At 42.2% G+C, this 24,446-nt stretch overlaps 1 protein-coding gene across 1 annotated transcript in view; it reads left to right on the forward strand.

The window, feature by feature from the left end:
* CHN1 (chimerin 1) overlaps positions 1 to 24,446 on the forward strand; it is a 63,350-nt gene that overhangs the window by 8,124 nt on the left and 30,780 nt on the right. Inside the window, exons 3-7 of the mRNA XM_072121672.1 lie at positions 3,474 to 3,512; positions 6,285 to 6,340; positions 14,143 to 14,174; positions 15,058 to 15,171; positions 23,577 to 23,865. Coding sequence (XP_071977773.1) covers positions 3,474 to 3,512; positions 6,285 to 6,340; positions 14,143 to 14,174; positions 15,058 to 15,171; positions 23,577 to 23,865 — 530 coding nt within the window. The remainder of the gene's footprint in view (positions 1 to 3,473; positions 3,513 to 6,284; positions 6,341 to 14,142; positions 14,175 to 15,057; positions 15,172 to 23,576; positions 23,866 to 24,446) is intronic.

Here is a 24,446-nt window from a genome sequence, read left to right on the forward strand (position 1 = left end):
CTGCACAGATGTCACCAGCGGGCGGCATATGTGCCATAGCTAGTTCTCATGTCCGTCCAGATGCCATGAGGCTTTGCTTCACATGTCCTGGTCAGAGATTTATCTTGTTTTAGTGCACATCGCCTTTTTTGTTCTATGATTTATTGAGAATTTGGTTGTTATTGTACATTTGGTTATATGACCTGTCCGAATATTTGACGTGTCGGTCATGCCCAATAAAATGCCCATGTGGACTAAAATCAAATCCAGAGCCTAGTCCAGCAGACTCTTCCAGGGCTCTGAGTGGACTCCCTTTTTTTTGGAAACCTTCGGGAGAGTTGGGTAATAGTGACGGGTTGTGCCACTTATCATTACCAAAACTTGAGTTTCTTAGAAGGAGGTGTCTCCATTCAATGGTTTCCCCCTGTGCCGAGATGATGCATGAAAACTGCTCAGCTGCTCTCGTCCTCCTTTTCCTCAAAGTCTTTAGGACTGATCTTGGATATTTCTTACTGACAGCCTGTGAGATCCATCTTCAGGTCGTGTGTTTTTCCTCCAGCTTTGTTGGCGGCCGCTTCCTTAGTATTTCCTTTTCTGCACTCGGCTCCCACAACACGGGAAGGGGTGAGTGAAAGTTTTCAGGTTTGTATTGAATTGACAGGAAAGGAAGTGCTGATCCAGGCTGAAATATAACAAACGGAGAGCAGGCGGGAGGTTATATAATCCAGCGCTAGATCAGATTGTTTCCTCCAGTTTCTGTCCGCCAGGGATCTGTTTTTCTTTTGTTTGTTTTTTAAATTTGGCCATCCATTTATTGTATATGAAAATGCATTAGCAACTTTTCTTATGAGAGAGAATCCTATCATGTGTTATTTCCACTTATAGTATATTATAAGTGTATTAATTATAGCCCCCCCCCCCGCCACTGCAGAATACAGGCTCTGGTACTGGACGAATACTACGTATCAGCCAAACTTTGCTTTCTATATAAAATAGCAATACTGGAATACCTTATCATAGGTGTACTTTACAATGATTTTTGTACCTAGTGGAGATGCAAAAATCGCTCATTAGTTGTTGCCATTCTTATTGTCAATGGTGTGTGTCACTAATGTGTGACACTAATAAAAAAAAAAAATATATATATATATCACATTATACATACATACAGGCAGTCATCGGGTTACGCACAAGATCGTTTCAGTAGGTTCGTTCTTAAGTTGAATTTGTATGTAAGTTGGAACTGTATATTTTATAATTGTAACCCCAGGCCAGAATTTTTTTGCTCTGTGTCAATTGGATTTTAAAAATGTTGGATTGTCATAAGAACCAGGATTAATAATAAATCTTCATTACAGACACCAGTGATAACTGTTATAGCTGTTTATTGTAGCCTGGGGCTAAAGTACAGTAAATAACCAATATCCAGAGGTCCGTTTGTAACAAGGGGTCGTCTGTAAGGCAGGTGTTCTTAAGTAGGGGACCGCCTGTATACTTACACTATACTGGGTTCTAGGGACATAGAAACATTTCTTCAGAGCACTTTTTCCTGATGGGGGGGGGGGCTGGTATTTGTCTATGCAAGAATGTGGGGAAAGAGCTTCCACTGGGATAACGCCTTTACTATTAGGGAATATGGACATCAAATAGAAGGGAAAACCCCTATATGAACCATGATTTGAATGAAGTGATATAGCCTGCTTCAACTCTTAAAATTGTGAGCAAAAATTTAGGAACAAAGGCCAACTCTCATCCCCCTTGGATTCTGACTCTGCCTTGAAGCCAGTTTCTGGTCCCTGGTCTTTCTTGACACATGGAAAATCCCTCCCCCTATCCAGTCATTGCCCACAGCGGTGGATTGTCCTACTCATGTAGGGATTGACTACACAGCAGGGACCAAGAAATGGAGACTGTCAAAACTGGAGTGATCAATGACGTGAATATATCTAGAATTAAAAAAACTTGTAGTTTGCACTTGGGAGTTGGTTTGAAATTGATTGTTACTCCACAGACAACCCTTTTAAGAAAGTTGAGACTCGGATAACAAGCTGTGTTTGAATTGCATTTAAAAACACAATTCAAGTGCATGGGGGAGGAGCTAATCCCCAACCCGAATGCGTTTAGACCTAAATTCTTGTATTTGGGAACGAGCAACGAGTATCTTGCTTTGTTTACCAGCAAAACACGTATTGATTGTTCCCAAAAACAAGCGTCCAGGTATAAAGGCAACTGGTTTGAGGTTAAACTACTTCCCACTGTGCAAGAAATGTGTTTCTACACTCAGAGTGTGAACATGGTCTTAGGCTCGCGATGCCTACTAAGAAGATTATGAGCCCCCTTTGTACGATCGCAATTTTGATAATTATAGAATATTATGCTGAACACAACCACAACACAACAGTGTGACCATTAAGACGTGCAGGACCACTTAACATACAGCAATCTTTGTTTGGGGGAGATGGGGGCAGTGTTCAGTGGGGTCAGTAGTGCCCATTACTTTACTAGTAATTGCAGAATCTAATAGGCACCCTCATTTTAAGAGAAGTGTCCGAGTCTCTTTAAGGGAAGGTTATATGAGGTCACAGCTATTGAGCAGCCTGTGGATGAATCAGTGTCTCCAGCCAGTTGTGCTGCTATCATGGGGTCTCTGTGTGCATGAAGGGGAGCGCCTGCTGCTTACTCCATAGCACAGCAGATCTTTATGGCGTTGTTGTTTTTTGTAGCACAGTAGTTTTGTTCCTTTTATGCTTATTTCCTACTTACCAGAGTTAAAGGGGCAGTCATATGAGATCACTGCTGGCATGAAGAGGAGACTTTATTATCTGTATTCCACTTAGTGGACGGCAGCCAAAATCTGAATGATGATGTCTACGTTTTTGTCTTTTCATGGATATGGTATGGGCTAGAATTTCTTTTATGAGAGAGAATTCCTCCCTCTACAGGTCAGTGTCCTAGACCCATATCTTAGTACAGAAAAGCAATAAATTTAGAAGTAGGAGATATGTGTTACGTTTTCTATTATATTGTTAACTGCTTAGTGACTGCCACAATGCCTATATAAAGATGATTATGATGGTTCAGATCCTGCCCTTACTGATGAAGGAAACCTCTAACCCCAGTCTAAGGCATCCCTTGGATGCCACAGTGAGAAGTGACTGCAGCATACAGGTGGTTGAAGAAAACTTGGGTGTGAGGCGCTGATGTCAGTAGATGAGGATTGCCCGAGCCACAAACACGGGCTCCATAATTTGCGGTCTACCCATGCGCTGGCCACAAAATCCACAGCCATTTGTATGAACCCTTATTAATACATGGGGCTGTGTGTTAGCTGATGAATTAATCACTAACAAATGGCCCAATAAAATGTTCATGTAACCTAGTGTAGAAGTTAAAATGTATTCAGGTTTGGTCTGTTTTACAATACATGTGAAGGTCACTTTGTCTGTACTTACCACTGTCATATGTGATTAACTTCTGATTTCTTTGTCTTGCAGACAATGACGAGTACAGGCCTCCTGTATGGAAATCTTACTGTAAGTATACTACCATCCCGTAATCTATCAGATCCCATTTATCAGATATTCTGCAGCGGGAAAGAACATGCTGATACATGAGCCCGGGCAGCTGCCATTGTCCTCTCATCTCAGGCAGACAGGAAATCTCTGGAAAGACTGGAGTAATAAGAGGGAAGATGTAGACACAATTCTACCCATTCCTTTATGAATCGCGGAACCTACCCTCCTGCTTACAGGGTACATGCTGTAGGGGTGTATTCAGACAATGATGTGAAAGGCTTATCAAAAAAGGCAATTGTAAACTGGTGGTTTTTTTGTGTACTTTTTTTTTTTATAACGTGCCAACCTGAAGCCATGGCATGTCCAAGGGCTGCCGGGCACCGCTATTGCTTTTTTTTTTTTTAATGTGGTTCTTATAGGATTTTACCAAACCCTATCACACTGTCTGAATCTAACCTTAGAGTGCATTAATACCCACCATGTAATGACAGCCTAGGTATCGTCACCTGGATTCTTCCATGCCCAAAGTGTCATGAATCACCCAACAAGAATTACCAACCGTTGTAATGATCTGATTTCATTGTCCCATAACCTTCCATAGGGATTCAATGGAGTCCTGAAGACAATTACCCTATAATACTGCGCTTCCCAAACAGCATTCCCTGAAACTTTGTTAGGGGTTACTCGGTTGATGTTGGGGGCAAAGTGACTTAAAAATATTTGGAAATGACTGCCATAGCACAGTAGATGAGTGCTTAAAGGGTTTGTACCTAAGTATTATTGTTATTTCTTATCCATCTGAAATCTCTGAACTACACCAATCACGAAAACAAACCCCCATCCTTCTGTAGAATGTGGGCCATTAATTAAATTAGGCGCAAGGTCATGGGTCTGTCCTGCCACTACATTCAATACTACTGGAGCATAAGAAAATGCTGAGCACTGCGCTTGGCTATCTCCGTAACAACCTTTCACTTAGAATAAGAGCCGAGATACCAGAGCGCTGTGCTCAGCACTTTCCGACTCTCCCATAGTATAGAGTGGATCACTGGACACATGTTAAATCTGCCACTTCATTCAATTGCTACGCCCCTTCTCTGGATGTGTAGGAGGTTTGTCCTCGTGTTCGGTCTGGGTCATAGCAGTAAGATAAGATCCATATTAATCAGAGAAGAGTCATAAATGATACAACCCCTTTAAGTGTCTATGGAAAGCTGGTTTGATTCCTCCTTGACTGTTTCACATATAAACTTCCAGGGGTGGAAAATAAATGATCAGATCACAGCAACAGATCCTTCAATTATGGGTGCTATTTGGGATGCATTTGTCCCTGTTTATCTCTCATTGTCTTTCAACATGCAGAAAACTCATTTAGGGGTGAATATGTACAGTCAGAGGTCATCTCCTGTGTGTAGAAGGGGATCAGGATGTTGAGACCACTAGAGGACATGCAATGTCTGCTGGAAACCACATGACAAACAGAACAAGGAAATATACCTCTTTTTATAATCTCCAGGCTGCCTACAGTGATCTCTAGATGGGGCATTCAGAAATTACTGCATTCTTCATATCAGTATAATAATAGTATGCAGTGAGCTCCCTCTAGTGGTGGCTGCAGGCAGTAGAATATGTTTGAAATTTCCACCTATCCAAGGGGTTTGAAGTAGCCCCATGGGCTATTAAAATGTGCAAAGAAATGAATCCACATTTGCACCTAATAGTGAGATGGTAATTTCATTATGTACAGGCCTCTGATATCCTCTGCCTTTCATTGTGACTTTGTCTAGAAAACATGAATACGGTGAATTGTTGAATACAGTTTTTGAACTCTATAACCAGGAAATGTCTACATCAGGAAGGATATAATTGAATAAATGCTGCTATTATAAGCCGGGTCAGAAACGCAGATGATCCTGATGAGCTTCTATTGTCACGCTAAGCAGCGCTGCCAGAGGTCTATGTAATAGTATGAGACCGCATTATAGTAAGACTACACCCTTACTGCTTCATCACACTTACTGGTAGGGATGACCATTGGAGGACTGGAAAGATATCGGGCTAATTGGTGGAGCCACTGTTCCTTTAAGGGCTGAAACCACTTTAATTTTCCCTTGGTTTTTTTCAAAAACAAATTTAAATAAGATATGATAAAACCCTGTAACTATATTTTATGCACTTTATATATGCAGTCTGATATGCAGGCAGCATATTAAAGAGCAGGAACACCTGAGTAGATCGTTCACAGTGCCCTATCTACAGACAGCATATTATAGAGCAGGAACAGCTGAGCAGAATGTACACTATATGCAGGCAGCATGTTATAGAGTAGGAGCAGCTGAGCAGGTTGTTCATAGTGTTGTATCTGCAGGAACTGCTGAGCAGATAGTACATAGTGTTGTATCTGCAGACAGCATGTTATAGAGCAGGAGGTTCTGAGCAGATTTTCCACAATGTCCTATCCTTTGGCCAAATGTAATAGAGCGGGATAAGCTCAGTGTATATGTTTTGATTAAAAAAATTCTGTGTAGCTTGTCATTAGTTGCTTTACAGCATTCTTCTCAGTTCCTCCTGCTCTATAACATCCTCCCTGCAGACAGGACACTATGTACAATATACAAAGCATTTTGTGCTACATGTACAATACACTTATTTACCTATAAGGACCTCTGAAGGTCTGTAATATCTCACTTATATCAGAATTCCTCAGGAGAATGTACTATATATATAATTTGGTCCTGCTGTTGTGTAAATATAAAGATGATAATAATGTGTGTATTCTTCTTTCCTTAGTGTATCAGCTGCAGCAGGAGGCTCCTCACCCCCGGAGGATCACCTGCACGTGTGAGGTAGGTACCCGGGAGTCTTCCTATTGTTAACATGTGGCCGGATTGTTTCTTTCCATTTATTTTAGCTGCCTAGTGCTTCTCTCTTTTTCTCATTATGGCTTTATAGTCTTGTTTTATGCTTTCATTATTGTCCGGGTTGTCATTTTTTCCCATTTTACTCCGCCTGGTTTTCACTCCCATGTGAGGTGCTCCGGAGCCCTGTTACAACCTGAATACAGTTTATTATATTTTTGATGCATTTGAGACCTACTAACAATCCTGACATTTCTGATTTTACCAGAAATGATACCTTGCTTTATGGAAAAGACTTTTGGCTCGGCTGTTAGCAGTATTCAATGGGAATAATTGGTGGTGGCTGTAATATGTCAGTAGGGGGCAGTATAGACCAAAATAGTTGTTTTCACCATAATGATAAGCTTGGGGTTCTTCCTGTTTGGACTGTTAACATTTCATCTTTTTGGTGATGTTTCTTGGTATAAGGAAGTTATGTGAACCAACAATTACTTAGTTAACAGTTTGGTTTTTAAAGGGGTTTTGCCAGGTATTGGGAATAGTAATCTGATCAGTGGGTGGTCCCGTTCTCATTGATTGATTCTTGTAAACTGCAGTCCACTACCTTGATTGTAGGGGATCCTAGGAGTTGGACCCTCACATATTAGATTGTTAGCCCCTTTGCTGTTGTAGGGGATAACAATAATTCTTACAACCCCTTTAAGGTTAGTAATATTGTGATTGGTGGAGCACATTATTCATGGAAGTTATGGGACTAGAAGGGATCATACTGACTAGAGGTCAGTGGTGCTTTACTAGTTAACATTTGCCTAATATATAATGTAATAATTGATTGGTTCTGGTGATGATTGGGCTTATGGTAACCCCCTGAAGAAAGGATTTGTTCTAAATTATAAAAAAAAAACATTTATAATTCTCCCCCTTACAAATTCTCTGATGCATCATGTGTTGTACTATCAGCAGAAGCTATTAACATTGAAATAGGATATGTATGGGATCATTTTTTAATTTATTAAATCCTGTGTTTTTTTCCTGCAGAAAAATGTCTCATTTTATTTAATGCATATGAACAGAATTTGTATGAAAACCACATTTTGCACTTTTGAGCTCAAAATCCATGAAGTAACACAATCATTATCTGCTTTCTAGCGGCTGCCACTAGGGGTCGCTCACTGCATAGTGGTTTTTACTATTGCTATCATTGAACTCTAATATGCATTGGCAGTCAGCTCCTCCTAGTGGTATCAGGCAGAGTAACATTATACCTTTTTTCTGCACTCCCGCTTGGCATACGTGGCCATTGTATTTTGTATAATCCCAGAGATATTTGCATATACGCTGCATTCACCTCCATACTGAATATACCTGTTAGCACAGAGTACTTGTGCCCGAGCTATTAGATATGCAGCAGCTGGCATCGCGCCTTCCTCCTGGCAGCATGGCGAGGCGTTTTTTTCTTAAACTTCTCATCTGTCAGGTTTGTTGCTAAGCGATGGGATCGCAAGAGAGATGAGACATTAGTCTTGTAGGTATAAATTGGAAAAAAACATGTTGTGGTTATAGTAATGCCAAGAATTTTGCCAAAAATGAAGATTTTATTATTTTGTAGATAAAATAACTAGGGTGCATGTATAGCATCAAATGAGTCTCCTATGACAGGGAAAGTGTCCCCCTCCTGTGATGTCACACAGGACTGGGATAGCATGTGCCCCCCTCCTGTGATGTCATACAGGGCTGAGATAGTGTGGCCCCCTCCTATGATGTCACACAGAACAGGAAAAGTGTCCCCCTCCTGTGATGTCACACAGGGCTGGGATAGCGTGTGCCCCCCTCCTGTGATGTCACACAGGGCTGGGATAGCGTGTGCCCCCCCCCTCCTGTGATGTCACACAGGGCTGGGATAGCGTGTGCCCCCCCTTCTTGTGATGTCACACAGGGCTGGGATAGCGTGTGCCCCTCTCCTGTGATGTCACACAGGGCAGGGATAGCGTGTGTGCCCCCCCCCCACAGTGATCTCACACAGGGCTGGGATAGCGTGTGCCCCCCCCTCCTGTGATGTCACACGTGGCAGGGATAGCGTGTGCCCCCCCCCCCTCTTGTGATGTCACACAGGGCTGGGATAGCGTGTGGCCCCCCCCCCCCCCCTCCTGTGATGTCACACAGGGCAGGAATAGCGTGTCCCTCTCCCCCTCCTGTGATGTCACTCAGGGCTGGGATAGCGTGTGCCCCCCTCCTGTGATGTCACACAGGGCTGGGATAGCGTGCCCCCCCCCCCCCCCACAGTGATGTCACACAGGGCAGGAATAGCGTGTCCCCCTCCCCCTCCTGTGATGTCACACAGGGCTGGGATAGCGTGTGCCCCCCTCCTGTGATGTCACACAGGGCTGGGATAGCGTGTGCCCCCCTCCTGTGATGTCACACAGGGCTGGGATAGCGTGTGCCCCCCTCCTGTGATGTCACACAGGGCTGGGATAGCGTGTGCCCCCCTCCTGTGATGTCACACAGGGCTGGGATAGCGTGTGCCCCCCTCCTGTGATGTCACACAGGGCTGGGATAGCGTGTGCCCCCCTCCTGTGATGTCACACAGGGCTGGGATAGCGTGTGCCCCCCTCCTGTGATGTCACACAGGGCTGGGATAGCGTGTGCCCCCCTCCTGTGATGTCACACAGGGCTGGGATAGTGTGTGCCACCCTCCTGTGATGTCACACAGGGCAGGAATAGCGTGTGCCCCCCTCCTGTCATGTCACACAGGGCTGGGATAGCGTGTGCCCCCCCCCCCCCCCTGTGATGTCACACAGGGCAGGAATAGCGTGTCCCCCCCCCCCCCCCCTTGTGATGTCACACAGGGCTGGGATAGCGTGTGCCCCCCTCCTGTGATGTCACACAGGGCAGGGATAGCGTGTGCCCCCCTCCTGTGATGTCACACAGGGCTGGGATAGCGTGTGCCCCCCTCCTGTGATGTCACACAGGAGCCATATTTCTTGTGTATTTCTATAGTATTCTAGGTAAATAAAAATACTGGGATGGATAGGAAAATGGTCTTGGGAAAGCCTCTATATAAAAGATTAAACTAAAATAGTCTGTGGGTGCATGTGGCTACACTCTATATACAACATATAGACCATCCATAAACTGTAATAGGATCTATAACCGAAATATACATTTAGAATTGATCAATTTATCGAATGTAAGATGATGAAGATGTATCTACTGGATCTATCATTATATAGAGCTCCACTCCTATGAGGAGTCCTCCTTATTAGCACAGATGTGATGCATAACACCCCCCAGGCTGTTGTACTGGTTTGTAATCATGAATCCATGTTAATGAAGAATTCTTTTAATTGCCACCAGACCGGGGGGCTTCATCCTGCTCCCTGCTGTGATAGAATTGGATAATTGTGCTGTTACTTTTACCTTATGTATTTTTTAGAAAATACTTCAAAACATCCAACATAGGCTGAAAATAAATGCATCGGGTGATCTCCCTGATCCAGTGTATAGATGCTGGTTCTGGTGCCAGTACATGCAGTGATGGATGTCACTGCTCTATATGTGCCCCCTCTCTGCTGCTGTATTATATTTATGCAGTGGGAGATACATTTTACTTTACTGATTAGTGAATGTAACAACATTTTGTGTATCCAGCTGTTCTCCATTCATACAGCGAACTTCTGAACTTGTATGGATATAAACATGGAATATCTGCAACTTCAACTACTACAGGATAGAACATTACAGAATATAATTATTAGTCATTTGCATGGATGTCAGTTCGATCAGCTATAAGTGATAATGAGTTCCTTGACTTATATATTCAGTGACATTTTCATCTAGAGTCAGGTTGGGGGTGTCGCAATAAAATTATTAAATATTATATGTTATGTTCTATTGATTTGTAATACTTAATTTTTTTTAATAAATAAAGTTTACAATCACCTTTTATAGCTATTTTCAGCAGCTGGACACAGGCTCTCATAAAATAGTTGTCTTCCCGTCTGGGTGGTTGCATTTTTTTCAACCATTATTGATTGTAAGCTCCTGTGATCAGGGCCTTCATTCCTTTTGAGGGCAACTGGTTGCTGACTATGGACACTGCTGAACCTTTATACAAGCAGAGGCCGGTGGTGACAACCACGACTCGCTGAACCAGAGCACCAGGTATGATATTTAAATGGTGTTTGTTTCATTTGTATATCCTTCCATGCACTGTATGTAAAACCCCTGATTCTGGACAACCCCTCTTATGGTGTATTCCGGTAACGTGTATTCGGTGTGCAGTACAACACCCAGCCAGCTGTTTGAAGAGACATTTGGATGAGCACTGCAGTCTCTTTATCAAGAACAGTGCCATACATTGTATAGTGGCAGTACTTGGTATTGCAGCTCAGCCCATTCACATGAAACTCTACAGCGGAAGCAGCGCTGAGCATTGAGTCCCTGCTGTTTTTATAAAATATTGGTGCAATTTGTTTCCCCTGAATAAATCTGTGGATATTTCCTACACTTTCCTGAAACAAACAGAAAGAAATGTCACCAGAAAATATTATTTTCAAACTGAGAAATAAATGAATTTAATTTTTAATTTGTTTACATGCACAAAACAGATTGTCCTACTTCTGATGTGTTTCCTGTGTGTCTATGGAGGCAAATGTACACAACGCTAGGGACCAGCAGGGGTACGGGATCATTGTACGAGTAGCATTGTCTGTTCAATAATAATGTTACCGTCACATGGGCTTGGATATTAATAGTTAAAGGACACTTTGTCATCAGGTCTCTGCCACTAGTCCTGTCACTCCTACGTGTTGGAGCAGCTCACAAGGATCCCATCCCAGTCTTTATCTAGTCATTTCATACATTATTCATTGTAAAATCATCTATTTTTTATCATGTAAATGAGGCTGGTCACATGGTCAGAGGCAGTGATGTCACCCCTGTTACCCCTCCCCTCTCCTCCCCCTGCTCATGTCTGTGTGTAATGTATAGTAAAGCATTGCTGGTGTCTGTGCTGCATCTGCTGACATGCTGCATCCTCCTAATATACAGGTGAGAGACACAGACATCAGCTACACATGAATCTGACATGTTCTGCTGTAACATGGCTGCCTGGAGCTGTTGTATCTCTCCTATACACACACACACATGCACACACAGGCTGCAGGGGGTGTGGCCACCAGCACCAGGAAGCACATCATTATACAGCCTCACATCATTATACAGGCTGTCAGTCATGCACTGGGGGCGTGGCTGTGCCTCCCTCTCATGAATAAGGTGGACAGCTTGAATATGCTAATGCCTCATTGGACATTTCACAGGTCATTTGCATACAGCTTTAGGACCTCATTGCTTAGGTTTACAGGCATGTAGAGGGACAATGAAGGGATAGAGGCAATGCTCTCTAATGGCAGTTTATGAAAATATATTTAGTTTAGGGGGTTATTTTGCATGACGGGTTCTCTTTAAAGACTGAGTTTTATGTATTTACCAGTTCCCCTTTTAAATGTTTTTAAAAGTGGAGATATATTTATTACTAGTGGTAATAAAAAAAATCTTTCCTTTTTCTTCGCTGTTTGCCAAAAATATGGAAATTTCATTAAAGGAAACCTACCGTGTCCGATGGTGGGAAGCTGAAAACGCCGTGCACCAGCTCAGGGTGAGCCGGTGCCGGCGCTCATCTCCGTTATGTTTTTAAACAGATGTAAAGCGTTTAAACGCTTTAGTAGTCTTTATATACAAGTAGCTCCACCACACCGTGGTCCGTGGTCGCGCGCACGGTGCGGAAGTGGTAGGTTTCCTTTAAGTAAAGAAATGTGGTAGGATAACAACTACCATAGGAATTGTCTTAGAACCAATTTTCAGTCCAAGAAACCTGGTTTATGCTCATTTCCAGGTCCGAGCATTGCTCATCTGGACTGAACGGAGTGATACTCTGACTGATGGCGGCCCTAGTGATTCTCATCTATTACAGATCTAACGTGCAGTATGTCACTGATGTTGAGGCTTTATTAAGCCTGATAAAGCACTGTGTACAGTGTGGCAGGCTGGGTAATATGTTATCCTGAGGAGACTGCCTTTACATGTAAGGAATCTTGTATGGATTTTACCAAGTTTTGTTTACCCCCTATCATGTGCATATAGAATAACAATCAGAATACAGGCGGTTTGTTCTTATGTTGAATTTGTATGTACTGGTAAGTCGGAACTGTATATTTTATCATTGTAGACCCAACCAATTTTTTTTTTGTGTCTGTGTGACAATTGTATTTTAAAAATGTTGCATTGTCATAAGAACCAGGATTAACCATGACGCTTAGTTGTAGACACCTTTGATAACTGTTAGAGCTGTTTATTGTAGCCTAGGGCAAAAGTACAGTAAATTACCAACATCCAGAGGTCCGTTTGTAACAAGGGGTCGTCTGTAAGTTAGGTGTTCTGTAGTAGGGGACCGCCTGTAATGGGGTCTGACTGTTGAGACCCACATTGATCATTAGAACAGGCCTCCCCATTTCACTATAAAATTGAGCAGAAGCTCGACCTTGCGTCCTAATGCCTATTCTATAATATGGGAGTGTCGGGAGTTGCAGAGCACAGCGCTCTGGTATCTCCAGCCCTCCTCTGAGCCTCAATGAGAGTGGTAGATGTAGCCGAGCAATGTGCTTTGTATCTTCCAGCCATCCCATAGATGCATGCTTTACCGGCTACTCCATTTATTAAACAGGGAACCCCCCCAAACATTATCATTCAGTGTTCCCTTAATTTGGACCATCACCCTCTGGATAGGAGATAATAATAAAAATTAGCATGAGCCTCTTTTAAGCTCAGTAACTCTTCCTCTTCCTCCCGACTAGTCAATTCCTTTGTGACATGAAAATGGACAAACCAAATCGGTCTTTTCAAGAATTAAGATTCCCATCTGCAAGCAGCTGTTTCAGAGTTTTTGCTTCTCATCAGTGCAGAACAGGAAAAGTGACCTGTTTCCTGGATACTCGCGTCTGTCTGAATTGGTCTTTAATAACAGCCAGACATCTTCCTGCATCTCATGTAGTACTGATGTTTATTAGCAGCCATTCTCTCTGTCCCATAGACTGGAGCCTCACGTAGATGATTCCCCCACCACCAGGATGTCCATATGGTCTGTTTGGGCATATGGCGAGGTGTTGTCTTGCTGAGCCAAATCCTTGAGGCAATACTTAGTTCGAATATTGTGAATTCTGATAAAAGCGCGTACCTCCCTGCACCGGCTATAAAGTTTAAAAAGTGTTTTAAACCGCGATACTGCGGTTTAAAACACTAACAAAAATAAGCTCCGGTGTTTTCTTCTTAAACCTGCCACTTCAAGTGGTAGGTTTCCTTTAAAGGGATGTTCTCATCTTGGCAGTGACATTTATATGCATTTCTTCAAATGGATGTAATAAAAAATTATGTACATATGTGAAGAAAATTTCCCATAAATGTAGACACGCCCCGTAGAATCAAGATTTTTGTCCTTTGATATAACCACTCCTTAAATAGAATGTTTTCGTATGTGAAATGTCTGGGATTTACTACATTAATTCAGAATCCAGGTGCCTAAGGAGCACATCTGTGACCGCTGCTGCCATAGCTGGGTGGTGGTCGTATCCAAGGATCTAAAAGTCTTGTTTCTAAGGGACAACATGGCGGCATTTATGGGAAATTATCTTCACACTGTCCGGATAGGAATATTCGTTTAATAAACATAATTTTGAAAAAATAAACACCAATTTCAGGGGTCATCGTCATTAAACAAATGTGTTTTTTTTTTTCAGGTGGAAAACAGACCAAAGTATTATGGAAGAGAGTGAGTAGACCTTTCCTCCGCATATAATCTTTTACAGCCAGGCAAATCCTCATTATAACATGTTCCTATGATCGGCTGATGAACCTTATCCCAATGGCAGGTGCTACTGTATAATTATTGTCTATAGATAATCTATACAGCATTGATGAGTTATCCAGCGATGATAGAATATTCCGTCTTCTACACTGTATTGTCAATCAACAAGATCGTGTCAGCGGGAGGCACAGGGTTTTCTCATCCCCCCCTGTTATGATAAAACATGACTGGCATGAGTGTAGCTGTAACCCATAGATGGCTCAGGTCTGCCAGAGCTGCTTTTCATTGTAGCTCATAATGGGGATGTCTCATTGCCGTTTTATTTCTTCAAATTCCCTCTTAGTAGCGCCAGATCTGCATCTTTTTTGCCAAACCTCTCCACTATTTCTCATTTGGTCAACTAACTCTACATATGAACCAGGGGTAGGCACATCTGATCAAAAGTTGCAAATTTTGGCAAAAATTCACTGCAGTCTCCTCCTGGAGGTAGGAAAAACATAGGAAGTTGTTGTGCCAAATTCGCAACTTTCGAACAAATATGTTGGATATCCAGCACATGCCACATTTATCCAGCCACGTAGGCCAAGATAACAAATCTCATTTGTAATAACGGAGGTCTGAATGCAGATCTGAACATGGGCCTAACTTTACCAGCTTACTAGCAGGCTCATAATACTGGAGAGTAGTGGCAATGCTACAATTCTATGTTAAGTCACTAAAGGGCTGAACTTGGCCCTGCTTGAGAAGCCGCCTACCAGCCCATGGAGCATGGCGGACATTGCAGGGGATGTGTATGTTTATTGCAATACTAATTGTCAGCTCACGGTGAACGTTTCTTTGTCTTTAGATATTTCGGTATGATTTCGAGGGAAGAAACCGATCACTTACTAAGCATTGCAGAAGGAGGCTACCTAATTCGTGAAAGTCAGCGGCAGCCTGGAACATACACCTTAGCTTTAAGGTAAGACATGTCATGTACGCTGCTGCTGCTGGTCTATTATGTGATGTGTTATACTGTGGTGGGTGCTGTATGTCTATACTTGTCAACACTCCTGGGGCAAAAGTTGGGGGAGATTTATTAATCTGTCCAAGCCAGAATTCCATCATACTTTTTACTAAAAACTGTCTGTGCCAACACTTTTATAAGGGGTTTTAGACCGTTTTCTGGCTCTCCTACGACTCATTCGACATTAAAAGGGGGCATGGCCTCATGGGGAAAAAAGTCAGTGCGCCAAAAATAATGCTGACCCAACAGAAATCTGTCCTAGTTTTCAGGGGTAAAATAATATAGGAGGTGCAAAGTACAACAAATTTATTATCCAGAGAAGGCTCTTATGAATCTTATCTTACCTTACCACAATTTTCATAAATCTGCCCCATTGTCTTTGGTGCTCACTGGAGACTGTATTTAAAGGGGGAGTTATGTTCTGGGGGCTATATTAGGAGTCTTTCTTAGGGAGCTGTATTAAAGGTGGGGGTATCTCCTGGAGGCGCCCTATATAAGGTGGGAGTCTCTCATTAAGGCTAGAGTCTCTTCTGGAGTTGCAGTATTAAAGGCGGGAGTCTGTCCTGGCCGCGCTGTATTAAAGGCGGGAGTGTGGTCAAAGGTTTGGATTACAGGGGAGTCTGATCTTATTATTAGGACACATCCTGTTTTCCAGTTTCCTCATGTCCCTTCTCAGAGGTTAGTAAATGTCCCTTGTGATGGGACAATGGGAGTCGCTACCTGTTTGGATTAAAATTGGTGCCGGGATTCACCAGAGTCTATGGACAAGGTAGAAAACACATCACATGTTCCTGCATTTCCTTTACAGCATTTCAAGGACTCGTGATGGTAATTTTCTTCCTCTGTTAAGACAATAGAACGGAGCATAATCTGCTGGAAGAAGTAATGGCGGTATTATTCTGCCCACGCTGGGATAGTACAAGCCGCTCGCTGGAGATGATTATGTAGAGAAACTCGGGAACACGTGAACGGCTAATATCTCTGGCAGGATTGTCGTGTCCTCAGCGGTGACAGCGCAATGACTGAAGTGCTTTCTATACTGCGGGTAACGGCAAACATGTGCGCGTCTTTATTAGAGGATTCAGTGCCTTGACTAATATTCAGGATCTGCACAGCTACAAGGAGCGGGATTTGTAGGATCCTGTACTCTCTACACCCTTGTAGGATATAGCACAAGATGAATAAACATGCAAACCTCAAACGATGCAAGAATTTGTCCTCTATCCTATGATCTAATAACCAGTTTATATATAATTCCTGCATCTGCAAGAGGCAAATGAAGAATGAATTCACATTGATGGAGTGTATCTTGTAAATGTTGTGACTTACCTCAGAATAACATTGAGGATTGCATCAAGTGCTGCTGGAGATGCGCCACAAACCACATGTCTACAAATGTGCTGACTATTCATTTCTTAAGAGCCACGAAATCCTGCATATGCAAAGTCTCCTCATCACTAATGTATGCCGTAACCTCGCAACCTCTAGAGGTCATGAACATTGCTTGGAGAGGTGTTCTAGCCGTTGTTTGATTGTCTGTCTATATGCTTGTACACACGGCTGTGCTTTCCAAGGCTCTCGATTTCTTCTTCTTCTTTCAATGGCCATGGGTCAGTCCTATGCACACGTTCAGAGTCTTCGATGTAACAGGCGCACATACTGTGCTCCAGATATAGGCTACATGCCCAAATGTGTTTTAGAGCCGTGTGCTATCCGTTTCTTCAGCTGTTTTTATGGGCTCATGCCCAGCACCGGTGCGTCCACCGTGTCATGGCCGAGCCAACTTCCCAGGCCACAAATTACAGAGCAGGTCTAATTCCTGCCCCTCTACAGCCAGTGGATCACTCAGCAGAGGCCTGTCCTAAGGATGTCTTCAAATTTCAGGTTGTAAACTTCAGCCCCCCGCATCGATCAGTTTTCCCGGTCAAATACAGACCTTTTGGGCCAGAGTCAATTTGGGATTCTAAACCACCCTACAGATCCATATGGGCCTGTGGCTTAGGGTCTCAAATCTACCTTTATATTAGTCTTGCACAGACTCACCTGGATGCGAGTCCAATGAGGCACATCTGCAGATCCCATGGCAGCGCCTCCTCTGGTGTTGTGGCAAGTTAAGCTGGGATAGTATCCAGGCTTCATTGGTGGCTTCACTTGCCGCAGCACTGGGATGTCGGGAGCTCCAGATGAAAGCAAGTATAAATGTGGGAGTTCTTTATTTATTTTTTAATTTGACCACTTATAGGTGATTTTGGGACACTAAACCACCAATCTACCTATGGGTAGTTTTGTGTACCAAATCATCCTGACGGATCTCTAGTAGTACGTAACATATACCCAATAAATGGGCTTTAAGGGCGAGGAGTACAGCGTCTTTTTATTTTTTGCTAATCCAAGACAACCAGAGAGGTTGTGCCTTACGGTTAACGGCACTGATTATTATTGACATTTGATAATGTACTGAAGACACTGAAGTTCAAGATGGAAACGTGTAATTTTCCTTGACCCAGGCATTAACGTTACATTGTGATCTTCCTCTATAAATGGAACTGTCTACAGTCTCTCTCTATAAAAGTAACGGTTATTAGATGGACGATAAGCTGCAGAGTTGAAGAGTTCAGAAGATGCTGGATTCCTCTGAGGCCAAGTATAACAAAATACAAGTATGGATCTGATGCGGTTTGATTTGTGCAACTTCAATCATTCATGTTTCTTTAAATGTATTTTTTGGTAGGAGGAGGAAAAAACGCTAGAAGAGTTCACAAAAAGTAGGTGTTGGCGTTCCAGATCCTTCTGTTCTTCATTTAATTATTGTTAAGGATCTGGTTACCATGGTTTCTAGTCCGTATGTGTATTCAAAGGGAAAATGTATTTCATTTTTTTTGGGGGGGGGGGGGGGCTGGGCGACGACAACAATTTTATGATAAAGGCAACCAATAGATACACTCTATATGCTCTATGCATGCATTAGGATATACCTTAGCTGGCAAACACCCACGATTTGTTGAAATGCCGTGCAGTATGGTCCGGTGCACCTTTCCTTGAGCGTTGTTGCCATACGGCACTCGCATCCTTGATTGACAGTGACCTGTTTCCCCTGTGAATCTCCAAAGATGGGCTCTACTGGAAATGGCATGACTTATCAAAATGTGGTTTACATATTAATAAAAATTAAAGATTTCTATATTCGGACCAAAGATTTTGTAAAGAAAAGCATGCTCATACATATTACCTGCATATAGGGACAGTGACATCACTGGGGAAACACCCTAAGCATTGGCAGCAACCAATGACTGCTCTCAATGTTCACTCCTCCTCTCGCTTTAGAGGATGAACAGGAAAAGATATCCCACTGATGGGCATCCAGTGGTATATTTCCTGGGTTTTCTTTTTAAGGACACGTCAGGAATCCTGACAATGGAGGACAATAATGAGATATGAATGTAGCCTTACAGGCAATCACTGGCCGGAACAACATTCAGTGCTTGGGTGCGGTGGTGCCCAGGTAATCAGGTAATCAGGAATGATTTGGCAGAGGATTAGGATTTTTATTGTTTCTAGAGCCATGTTGAAAATTGCACGACTTTACTCAGCGACTGTCCGAGTCTATCTAGAGATTCCCAGGGCTATGCAACAATGGCACAAATCATCTTCTCTCTGCTCTTAACCACTTCCTTAAAACTCTTGTGGTCAAGGGGTCTTAAAGGTACTTAACAGGGCAAATTCGGACACTAACCCACCCACAAGTCCTTATGGTCCCAGTGGTTTAGTGTCTTAAATAGTCCCTTTAGCAAGTCCTAATGTTCCCGCTATAAAAAACCTTTATATTTACCTATAGTTGGATCCACTGAGATGCATCAGACCCATCTCATGCGCTCCCTGCACAGTTGCTTGGTGAAACTGGAGTAGTACACCCTAGCTTTATTGTGCCTGTAACATCCTCAGTGAAGTTGGAGTGTAGTACGTCGGCTTCACTACGCGACCGCGCAATCAAGGTCAGTATAAATGTTTTTTTTGTATTTTTTTTTTTTTTTTTTATTTGGGACACAAACCCCCTATCCATAACTGCTTGGTATCAATGACTGCTATTTTGAAAGACATTTTGATCATCTATCTATCTACACTCACCGGCCACTTTATTAGGTACACCATGCTAGTAACGGGTTGGACCCCCTTTTGCCTTCAGAACTGCCTCAATTCTTCGTGGCATAGATTCAACAAGGTGCTGGAAGCATTCCTCAGAGATTTTGGTCCATATTGACATGATGGCATCACACAGTTGCCGCAGATTTGTCGGCTGCTCATCCATGATGCGAATCTCCCGTTCCACCACATCCCAAAGATGCTCTATTGGATTGAGATCTGGTGGCTGTGGAGGCCATTTGAGTACAGTGAACTCATTGTCATGTTCAAGAAACCAGTCTGAGATGATTCCAGCTTTATGACATGGCGCATTATCCTGCTGAAAGTAGCCATCAGATGTTGGGTACATTGTGGTCATAAAGGGATGGACATGGTCAGCAACAATACTCAGGTAGGCTGTGGCGTTGCAACGATGCTCAAGTGGTACCAAGGGGCCCAAAGAGTGCCAAGAAAATATTCCCCACACCATGACGACACCACCACCAGCCTGAACCGTTGATACAAGGCAGGATGGATCCATGCTTTCATGTTGTTGACGCCAAATTCTGACCCTACCATCCGAATGTCGCAGCAGAAATCGAGACTCATCAGACCAGGCAACGTTTTTCCAATCTTCTACTGTCCAATTTCGATGAGCTTGTGCTCAGTTTCCTGTTCTTAGCTGAAAGGAGTGGCACCCGGTGTGGTCTTCTGCTGCTGTAGCCCATCTGCCTCAAAGTTCGACGTACTGTGCGATCAGAGATGCTCTTCTGCCTACCTTGGTTGTAACGGGTGGCGATTTGAGTCACTGTTGCCTTTCTATCAGCTCGAACCAGTCTGCCCATTCTCCTCTCTCCATTCTCCTGGCATCAACAAGGCATTTCCGCCCACAGAACTGCCGCTCACTGGATGTATTTTCATTTTTGGACCATTCTCTGTAAACCCTAGAGATGGTTGTGCGTGAAAATCCCAGTAGATCAGCAGTTTCTGAAATACTAAGACCAGCCCTTCTGGCACCAACAACCATGCCACGTTCAAAGGCCTCAAATCACCTTTCTTCCCCATACTGGTGCTCGGTTTGAACTGCAGGAGATTGTCTTGACCATGTCTACATGCCTAAATGCACTGAGTTGCTGCCATGTGATTGGCTGATTAGAAATTAAGTGTTAACGAGCAGTTGGACAGGTGTGCCTAATAAAGTGGCCGGTGAGTGTATATAATATATATGTGTGTGTACCTTCAGACCTAATTTCGTCGTTTTTTTCCTGCAATATTCATGTATGCTAGTTTGAGTTTTAATATACAAAATCATATAACTATTCCCAGGACTCTGCATCCTGTATAATAATGTAGCTGTCACTGATGATTAGACACAACACATTTTAATACGGTATATATTTAGCTTTTGTTTTATTAATGTTGTTCTTGTATTTATTGAGAAAGTAAACTCTTCATCCATGCGACGTACAGCTGTGTATATTTTATTGCCTGTATCTGCATGTTTGCTACATACAGTAGGCATATCATACATTATTTTCATGTAGGATGGAATTTAACTTGAAGCACTTCCGTAAGTAATTGGTCTTATTAACGTATATTGTAACAGCTGCTTCCTATTTTATCATCTTAGAGAACTTCTTCAATGATGAACAAATTTCTAACTATATTTATTTTTGTCAGTCTTCATAGTGCAATGAAACCTTGGATTACGAGCATAATTTGTTTTAAAAGATGCTTGTAATCCAAATCACTTGTATATCAAAGCATGCTTTACCATAGGAAATCGTTGAAACTCAGACAATTGGTTCAACATGGACCAAATTACAAGCAGAATTTTTGCTCTAAATTCAAACTGCTTGTATATTAAAGCAAGTTTTCCCATAGTCATCATTTGTAGTGCATCTAGTTCTTATATTCTACTTCTTCAATAGTGGCTTATTTTCAATTTTGTGAGAGAAGGATGTACTATGTATTATGAAATTTTTCTTGTCAACCAAGTTCCAATTTTTGTAAAATGCAAGCATGTCTTGGCAAACACTTACAGATAAGGTTACTTGTAATCCAAGGTTCCTGCACATCAAATATTTTGGATCGCCTCCTGCATGGAAAAACCATCATGGAGATTCTTAGGACTTGTAGTAAGAAAGCAGTGGAACATGGTAGCTTTATGTCATCATCTTTTTTTTATAGCAAAGCCATTTTTAAAATAAAGGCTTAAAATTCATTATAGTTAGTCATCATACAAACAGCTTCTTTCATTGCCAAATGGACCTGGGCTTTCTGACATTTTTGTTCTTTGAATGATGTTCTATAGGGAGAGTCAAAAGTTGCAGGACACCCTTTTATGTCAAACAAAAGGTAAAGTGACACAACTGATACCCGAGCATGTACCTGATCATGGGCACCCTATCTTTAAGGTTATGTCTGGGACCTGACCTTAATCTTGAAACTCGCCATATTGTATCAAGGCGACTTTTTTTCCAATAGGCAGATGTTCATGTAGCATATCAAAGATGACCAGAATTGTCTCTCCAATTGCCACAATCAGATTTTCAATGTGCTTCAAAAGTTATGAACACAGAAAGTTGTAGGAACAATAAGCAACATTGCCTGGAAAGTACCACATTTTGCTGTGTTTTCCTGTACCAATCATTATGAACCTTCATGGGAACCTATGGAGAAACTCTGTGTTAATAACTTTTGTTCCACAAGAGATATTGCAAAACTGATGGAGACAATTATGGACTTCTTTGATCTGTTACTTGACCACCTTCCTATTATGGTGACTTTTTAGATGGCAACCATGTTTCACAAATAGCCTTAAGATAGACCCTCCTCACCCATTACTTCATGTGATATTCAGATGTAACTTTCTCTTTTTGTTTCTGAAGTAAAATAGTGTCCTTTAGACTTTGACTTTTGACATATTTAAAGGGAATCGGGAAGTTATTTCGAACTTAAACCCAAAGTCTCCAACAAATCTAAACTGACTTGGAGTCTTCTGGGTATTACTATTTCTGTGACTTATGTTGTTTTAATGGTGGAAACCCATATGAAACCCTTACCATATGCTAAAGTCTGCTTTATGGTAATTCTTCCAAAAGTAGATAGGTGGGATTTTTTTTTTTCTGAATTGGGAATTGGACTTCAACAAGATTGTCATCTTCCGTGAGGCAAGGTATCCAAAACACTTTGGATGAAGCCCCAAGCAGAAAACTCCTTCCATAGTTTAAAACCAATCGGTTTAAAACCACCTATAAATCCATCATCCTATGAAGAGGTCATTAATATATTTTGGCCCAAAACTTCTTTGAACCAAAATGACATTTATCAGTCCTCCCTGTGCCGAATGTTTTCTCCTAGACTCTTAACTTTTATACTCCCAGTAATCTGCCTAGCTGTATATTAATATTTGCTTTGTTAAGAAATGTGCCCCTTGTCTTGTAGTCCTTAACATATGGCCTATAAGTGGGATTTTAAGGGGCACAGGCCACATCCCCTGCTTCTTATTATAAACCACAATCATGGATATATTTGTTGTACCACTCTCCTCTCTTTGAGCTGTTTACTCTGAAGGCCTTCAGAAGAAATACATTTTTCAGAAGCCGAGCCGCCATGTCACGCCACTTATGTCTTTCAGCCAGAACATGAAAGGTTTCCTAAAAACAGCGTGATTTTTAGCAGGCGCACCACAGAGCTTCTTTTGTCAAACGCCAAAGAGTTAGCTCTTGGCCTTTCTCCAAAAGTAAAGAATAATTATCCTTGTGCCGTTCTGTCCCATTTTGCTGAGATTCTGGCAGCAGATGCTTTTTCAGTGTAATTATTGGCACCGGAGCCAAGCTGAATCCTGAAAAGGCTTTCCCTAGTAAATGACAAGACCGCCGGGCGCTCTGTCCGCAACAGTTTGCTGTATTGATTACCTGCAATAGTAGAGTATTCTGTAAGAACATGCCGCATCTTCAGCTCACTGTAAAAAGAAGCCACAGTTCTGCCAGTAAAAAAAAAAAACCTCAAATGGACTAATGATATATGGCTTTTTTTTTTCCACCAATGTAATGAACTGCCTTGTACAAATTACAGCACAGAGACTTCTACTTCTCTAGTTACCAGGCTGCCCCAAATCCCAAAGTAGAGCGTTAGATTCTCGGAAGGAATAAGATCTTCTGTCTTTTTCCTTTCCAAAAAATTATAAATTTCTTGAAATAAAATCTTACTTTTTTTTTCTCTTTTTCTTGAGGCAGATTTGGAAACCAGACTAGAAACTTTAGGCTCTACTATGACGGGAAGCATTTTGTCGGGGAGAAGAGATTTGAATCTATCCACGACCTCGTGACCGACGGCTTGATCACTCTGTACATTGAGACGAAAGCAGCCGAGTACATCGCCAAGATGACCATAAACCCAATTTATGAACATATAGGTTACACAACGTTAAACCGAGAGCCAACACATAAGAAACAGATGCCGGCTGTGAAAGAAGAGCAGGGCGAGAAGGAATCCTTGGGGGAGGACGCAGTAGTAGAGAAAAGGGTAAGTTTTATTTAACTTAATCTAATCTGATCGATTGGTTCTGTGAAGTATTTTCCAGGGTAATGTAGTTTACATGTTTTTACATTTTCTAATTTTAGTTGTAAGAATGCTATCAGGATGACTGTTTCCTGACACAATGTTATTTTCCGTATAGTAAATTCCGACTGGCTGTGATACGGGGTCATTGACATCTGTGATCTAATGTCTCTTCTATTTTTGGGATATTGTGATTGTGCTCTATCTTTGCACATATAGACATCAAGTCACCACATAAGAGACTGGACGAAAGGGGACGGTAATTGTAAACTTTGCAGGGATAGGCAGAATTGTTTATAGCCCTGTGTTTTTTTCACTATATACAATTTACTTGCCTCCCATATTATGACCTTATCCTGCCATGTCCGGAGTCAATATGTAGGGATGAGGGATATATGGACTAGGAGTCGCATTATTATTTACAGCTGTAGGAGGGAGATCTTTGGATGTCGAAGACAATGGGGCAGATTTATCAAGCTGTCTGAAAGTCTGAATATTTCTAGTTGCCCAGGGCAACCAATCACAGCTCCCCTTTAAAATATTCA

Source organism: Engystomops pustulosus, chromosome 8 (assembly GCF_040894005.1).
Source record: "Engystomops pustulosus chromosome 8, aEngPut4.maternal, whole genome shotgun sequence".
NCBI lineage: Eukaryota > Metazoa > Chordata > Amphibia > Anura > Leptodactylidae > Engystomops > Engystomops pustulosus.